The sequence below is a fragment of the Mus pahari genome, chromosome 10, assembly GCF_900095145.1.
Source record: "Mus pahari chromosome 10, PAHARI_EIJ_v1.1, whole genome shotgun sequence".
Lineage (NCBI taxonomy): Eukaryota > Metazoa > Chordata > Mammalia > Rodentia > Muridae > Mus > Mus pahari.
In genome coordinates this window covers 34,886,632-34,894,282 of record NC_034599.1, presented here as the reverse complement: position 1 = coordinate 34,894,282, position 7,651 = coordinate 34,886,632, and the positions used below count along the sequence as shown (strand labels likewise).

The following is a 7,651-nucleotide window of genomic DNA, read 5'->3' as shown; positions in this document are numbered from 1 at the left end:
TGTAGATGGTGCTATCGCTAGATGTGTGGTCCTGGGTTCTATAAGAAGGTAAACAAAGAAAGCCATATAAACATGACAGTAAGCAGTATTCATTTCTTCATGACCCTGAACCAGCTCCTGCCTCCAGTTCCTTCCCTGTTTGAGTTCCTGCCTTGACTACTTTCAGTGATGAACTGTGATGTGGAAATGTCAGTGAAATAAACCCTTTTCTTCCCAAGTTACTTTTGACCATGGTGTTTCATCTTATTAATAGAAACACTAAGAGAGGAATGACAAAACGACAGACACACAAAAACATGTATACAGAAAAGCTAAATAAGGTGGGGTCTCAGCATTCTTAGGAAATGGCATCAACTACACAGCTCAGAGACCCCACATGATTCTTATATATGATTCAGAGGGAGACATTTTCTAGTCTTTGTAGAAGGGCTCTGTAGGCAAAGGACTCTTTAGGAGCAATTGCTGTATGTATGATGACTACCCGTTGTTTTTTTCTCTAACAGTCTTTGTTACAAAGAGAATCATCTTTGGTGAGAATTAGGGGCTACATTTATCTGTGGCTTTGAGAACATTTTAGAATCCAGCTAGGAATTCTGTTTTGCTGTGGATGAAACTGCATTGTGCTTTTAAATACACACTGGACAGATTAGAAATTAAATTCATTAACTTATTCTGTTCTGTTCTCAGATAGTGACTCTAGACACACCATTCATCTGACTCCTAGGACCATTAGAACTCCACTAGCTATGGCAGTAGCTCTTCTTCAGGATTTTTAGTATCTCTCATTTGCGGTAGAATTCTTTTTTTTTATTTTTGAACCTATCTTACAGATATGCTAATATTTAATCATTTTATTGTCTGCCAGTCCTCAAAATTATCAAGGATATTTCAAACATGTATTTTCTTATAACATTTATATATTCAACGAATAAAATTATAACTGGTAATAAAATGCACAGTTTTTCCCTATCTAGTACTGTTGTGCCAGGAGATGTTCATGAACCCCCAAAAGACCACCAAGGAGCTAAATCTGATGCAATTGTATTAGGGTCTCTTGTACTCAAGCTTGAGCTTGGGCCAAACCACCATTTCTGATGAAGGACAATGGGAGAAGGCCCCAAGCCCAGTTTCAGGCAAGCATTTATAGAGGAAAGAAGGGGGTATCTAGCCTGGTACACATCTGATTGGAGTGGGGGCTTTATGGCCTTTAACATAATTTGATGGTGCTGGGAGCTAATTCATAATCTTAATTTCTGCTTTCCTTCTGACTGGTGGTTGTTAGGAAGTGAAGTGTCATGGGCAGGTTTGTAACCTGGAGGTGGAGATTTATTGGGGAATAACCTGGAAACTGGTGCTAGATGCAGGCCTTAATAGAAGGTGGCCTGGAAACTGGTGCTAGGTACCAGCCTGATAGCTAACTTGACTTCCACCTTAGGTCAGGTCCTCTAAGATAGGGTTTGAACCCAGAATATTTGTTCTCTCAGTACCCATGAATATAAAAAAAAAATGTTGGATGCTATTTTGCTCCTATAACAGGAAAATACAATATACATATACATAAACCTTACAAAGCAGATTCAAACAATAAAGATCTACATTTATATTTACACATTTTACATTTACATACATATATAACATAATATACATGTGCATCTGAGGGTGGATAAACATACACATGGAACTTTGTATTATAAGAAAATCAATTGTGAATATAAGATATTATTAGCACAGGAAAAAAGTCTCTGACCTCCAAAGATGAAATAAGCTGACATTGCACTGGCATTACCAGGCTCTGGGTTTTAATGATGATAAAGTCTGCAATGGTTTGCACCTCTGATCAGACAGATGATGTTTTAGATGTGGGATAATCAGGTCCAATGGTGATGAGTAAATCCATTCCTGTGACTCTGCACACTATAACATGTGGGGTAGGTGAAACATTATGTTAGGCAGATGTTTGTTTGTTTCTTTCCATTTTTAATTTTTATTAATTATTTGATAATTTCATTCAATGTATTTTGATCACCTTCATCCTCTTACCCCTTCTTATCCAAGATCATCTTTCCCCATTTAATATTCATCCAAGTTTGTGTTCTCATTAAAAAAAAACATAACATGGAGTCTCATTTGTATCACTTGTATAATTTTAGGTGTACAGTCATTCACTGAAGGGTCTTAGAGATACCGGGGATCAGAGCCTTAAATAAAGCTAACTCTCCCTCTCCCAGCAGCTATCAACTACCAGTAACTCCTCAGGTACTGCCAGGACATTTGAACATCCTTCCTCTTCATGTTGTGATTTTGTCTCGCTTGAGATTGTGCAGGTCTTTTGGATGATGTCCCAAATGCCCTATTGTTTCTGGCAGACAGTATAGTCACCCACCACTGCTGGCTCTTACAGTCTTCTTACCTGCTGTTCTTCAAAGGTTCCCTGGAACAGGTATGGATGATAGGAAGAAGAACCATTTAAGGTAGTGAAGACAGAACTTGGTGACATAAAGGAAGAAAGCAGAATAACGGAATAGAACAGCTTAAATGGTTTGGGAGATGGGAGAATTTGATAAACAAGGGAATATGGGGAAAGACAATTCATATCAAAGATTTTCTGAAAAAAATTCATTTGAAATACTAACGACACAGAATTTCCTAAAATATAAACATATGTACATTGTTTTCTTCATACAACTGTATTACAAGCATTAAAGCCTAGAAAAATCAGAAATTATAAAAACCCATAATCTGAAGCATGACACAAAATAAAAAGGAAATAACTTGGCCTATGTGATTCTTTAAAGCTATACTAAAAGAAATAAAGAAGTCCATGAAATTTTTGGATAGAAAAAATATTTTCATGAAAAACTTTTCTCATAAAATTTTGTTAGTGCAACCTTGACATCCTTATTTCTCAGGCTGTAGATCAAGGGGTTTAGCATGGGCACAACAATGGTATAAAATACAGAGGACACTTTCCCTTGATCCATGGAGCTGACTGATGATGGCTGCAGGTACATAAATGCAGCAGAACCAAAGAAAACAGCAACAGCTGATATGTGTGAGCTGCAGGTGCTGAAGGCTTTGGACCTGCCTTCAGTGGATTTAATACGGAGGATGCTGGCAATGATGAAGATATAAGAGCTCAGGATACTCAGTGTGGGGAAAAGGATATTGAAAGCACTAAAACATAGAACAACTACTTCATTGATAAGAGTGGGGGAGCAAGAAAGTTCCAATAATGGGAAAAGATCACAGAAGTAATGATTTATTACATCAACCTTACAGAAATGGACTCTTAGCATGCATACTGTGTGAGCTGTGGCACCAATAAAACCCATGCTATATACCCCAAATATCATCCAGGTGCAGACTTGATAGGACATCATAGCATTGTATAGCAAGGGGTTACAGATGGCAACGTAGCGGTCATATGCCATAGCTGCCAGCATGTGACACTCTGATATAACAAAAACCAGAAAGAAATAGAGCTGAGTCATACATTCAGGGTAGGAGATGATGTTCTTCACTGTCACAAAGTTCACCAGCATTTTGGGGGTAATGACAGTTGAATGGCAGAGGTCAATGAAGGACAGGCTGCTGAGGAAGAAATACATGGGTGTGTGCAGGTGGGAGCTGATCAGAATCAGAGTGATCATGCCCAGGTTCCCCACCATCGTTACTGCATAGATTCCAAGGAAGAGGAAGAAGAGAGGCAGCTGCAGTTCTGGTGTGCGTGTTAATCCAGCGAGGATAAACTCAGTCACCATGGAGTGGTTTCCTGCTATCATTTCCTCTCAAATTCTCTTTGGGAAAGGAAGAAAAAGTTAACACCGGTATCTCCTGTCCTATCACATATGGAAGTGTGAAACCAAGGTCAAGCAGTTTCAGTCATGTATATTTAATTTGATGTGTATCTCATCAGTCAAGACAGGAGAGGTAAAAAATATAATACTTGGAAGTAGATAAATATAAGAAATACCTATTCCTATTCATGATCTAAACTATGAGAATACATTAGTATCCATTTCATGAACAACCAAAAAAATATCTGATGGTTTTAATGAAAATTTCCAAGGACTTTTTAAGCCTAATTTGTAATTATCTCAGTCTATGTACAGAGAAACTACTTCCCTATGTCATAATCAATGTAACATACATACATACATACATACATACATACATACATACATACACACAAATGCACACATAACACAAACACACATAACCAATTGTGTCAATGGATGAAAGACTTTCTACAAGTAGTAACAATATAACTTATATATGGTGCACACTTATAGTAGAAAGAATAGTCATCTTAATTGGACAGTAATGAATAAAACCATCTTTACATATAAATGAGTTGATCTTAGATGCAAAGTTTTAAGAAACCTATAAGAAAGAATTATCTGAGTCATTCAAGATCATCAAGACTGTGGAACCTAAACTCAATAGGAAAACTAATCAACCATAAAATCCATCTGCAATATCATGAAAATAATTTAAAAAACAGGAATAAATTAAATCATAGAAATAAAAATTATTTCACTTACACACATAAGCATGGTTGAACAAAGTTTTGTATAAATGGAATGATATGCAAAGATATCCCACATTGATGAAACAAAAGATTCAATATTGTGGGAAAAAGTATTGTTTCCTAAACTGACGTACAATTTTAGTTTCATCCTTATAAAAATCTCAGTTCTTTCCCTGGCATGTAATGATCATAAAATCCGACAAACAAATAAGGAACATGGAATAATCAGAAGAAATGTGGACAAGATGAAGGAATTTTTATTTTATTTCACTTATTTTATTTATTCATTTATGTTTTTTGGAGAAAGGGTCTAGTTATGTAAGCTTGGTATCCCAACCTAATAGATCCACTTGGATCTGCCTCTCAGAATATGGGTCATATCACCACAGATGGTCAAAGTGGAGGCTTTGAGCTTTTCTGTTTGAAAACTTACTGTTTCAAAACTGTCATAATATAGATTCACATATGAATTAAAGGAAATTGGCAATCTGGAAAAGTTACATGTATTAATAATTAAATAATTTTAGTTATTTCAATATGATTCTGTATAAAAGGAATTTTCAACAAGCAGACACTTAGGTTTAAGCATATGAAAACATTAATAACATTTCTCTCTCACACCATATTCAAAACTTAGCAAAACAAATGGGCCCTATCACTAAAAACACTGGATAAATATAAAAGACTAGATTTTTATTACCATGGAATTGGTGACTGTTTCTTGGATAAAGATGCCAGAAACCAATACTATGATAGAGAAAAGTAAATTAGACTATGTGAAAGTTGAAAAAAAATTATGTTTTAAGAACTACCATCTATAATTTAAGAAGACAAATCTCCATTGGAAAATATATTTTAAAATGTTATTTCTTCAACGATTGTTAGTAGACACACTAAGTCTTAAATCTTAATAATAAATAATCCAACCAGAAGTAGTCAGAGATTTGAGTAGTGATTCTTTTATTGGAGAGAATCAAATTACCAATATGCACCTAAATATGTCAATTATTGCTAATTATTAACAAACAACTCAATTAAAAACTAGAGCATGGAATTAAACAGATAATTCTCAAAAGGAAATACAAATGGCTGAGAAGTATTTATTTATTTTTAATCCTCCTTCACTGTCAGATAAATATACATTAAAACTAATTTAAGGTTTTATTTTACCCTAGTAATAATGGCTAATATAAAAAAAAAATCCCACAAATATGTCAAATGAATGCTGCCTCATATGTAGTAAAGGGGAAACACTTATTTCTTGATTTTTGGAATGCAGCCACTATGGAAATTATTGTAGAAGTTCCTTAAAAATCTCTACAGCGGCCTCATGGTGGTGGTTGCCAACTCCTTTAATCACAGTATTTGGCAGGCAGATACAGGTGGATCTCTAAGTTTGAGGCCAGCCTGGTCTACAGAGTGAATTCTTGGATGGCTAGGGCTATATAAAGCAACCTTATCAATCAATCAATAAACTATACTGTGACACAGATTTGTATGTATAAAGCCTAATGTTTTTGCTAATTCTGTCATGGATCTCTAGTTTTGGGTGGTGGATAAATACCTAAATTGAGTGTGAAGCTTCTCAACTTCCATTTTGAATGCTAGTTTTAACTGTGTATAAGTTCATTGAGTTGTATAGCCTTTGAATCTGGTTAATTTGGGTGTTGGATATTTTTATTTTCAAATAAAAATATTTGGACATATTATATCGATATTATATTTTGATACAATATAGTAGGAAAAGACTAAAATTAGAACTCCCATATAATCCAAGTATATGTAATTTTGAGGCATAGTCCCAAATGCCTGAATGTACTACTACAGAAATATTTGCTCAACTCTCTTCATTGCTATTCTATTCACAATTGCTAGTTAAAAAAAGGACACTCACAAATACCAATGTATGTCAGTATTTCTTTTAATAACCAAGTTTCTTTTATCATACTGTGATTCTTGATTGTTTCACCAATATTATTAATATGAGATATACCCTGTTTTGAGTGTATAATTCCATATTGTTAACTGTAGATATTATACAGTGTTGAACATGTTGTATCTTAACTCATTTAAAATTAGTAAAGACTAATAAAGACTGAACATACCTACTCTGTCTCTGGCAACTCCATTCTCCGATAATCATCACTGCATTCTCTGTCTCAGTGGGTTCTTACATGAGTAGAATCACTCAACATTTTTCTTCTAGTGACTGACTTATTTCACTTAGCACAGTATCTTGCAGATTTAATCATGTCTTTGGAAGTGGAAATGGTGATATGCATTAATGGAATAATTTTCATGTACAAACATGTAGATTCACAAAATCCTTAAGTGTAATAAAAATTGAAAAATGATTTATTAGAAGAAATGGTGTAGCCAAAATGAAGGAAGTGATAGGAACATATAAACAACACCTAGTTTCATAGTATATATAATGATAGGGTTATAAATTATAGTTCCCCACTGTGATTGAAGTATGTTTGAAATTAGCTTACATGTAGTATGCATGTAACTAGTAAAAAAACTAAGATCGTCTTTATCATGTTTAAGAAGAGTGTTGTAGCCTTTGAGATGCATTTTGCGTTACCATCAAAATATCTCAGCACTAAACACACCTGTAAGAAGCTCAAGAAGAAGGAAGACCAAAGTGTGGGTGTTTCAGTCCTTCCCAGAAGGGAGAACAAAATACTCACAAGAGCAAATATGGAAACAAAGTGTGGAGCAGAGACTAAAGGAAAGGCCATCCAGAGCCGCCCCACCTGGGGATCCATCCCATATGCAGTCACCAAAACCAGACACTATTGTGGATGCCAAGTAGTCCATGCTGACAGGAACCTGATATAGCTGTCTCCTGAGAGGCTGTGTCAGAGCCTGACAAATACAGAGGTGGATGCTCACAGGCAACCATTAGATGGAGCATGGGGTCCCCAATGGAGGAGTTAGAGAATGGACTGAAGGAGATGAAGGGGTTTGCGACCCCATAGGAAGAACAACAATATCCACCAGCCAGATTCCCAGGGTCTAAACCACCAACCAAGAAGTACATATGGAGGGACCCATGGTTCCAGGCATACATGTAGCAAAGGATGGCCTTGTCGGGCATCAATGGGAGAAAAGGCC

General features: G+C 35.6%; 1 protein-coding gene across 1 annotated transcript; it reads right to left on the bottom strand.

Annotated features, from left to right (window-relative positions):
- Positions 1-2,849: 2,849 nt before the first annotated feature.
- Positions 2,850-5,209, bottom strand: LOC110327708 (olfactory receptor 150-like). Its single transcript, XM_021206857.1, has 2 exons — positions 5,183-5,209; positions 2,850-3,785 (listed from the first exon to the last, which is right to left on the bottom strand). The coding sequence occupies exon 2, from the start codon at positions 3,780-3,782 to the stop codon at positions 2,850-2,852; it is 933 nt and encodes a 310-aa protein (XP_021062516.1). The 5' UTR covers positions 3,783-3,785; positions 5,183-5,209.
- Between the last annotated feature and the right edge of the window lie 2,442 nt (positions 5,210-7,651).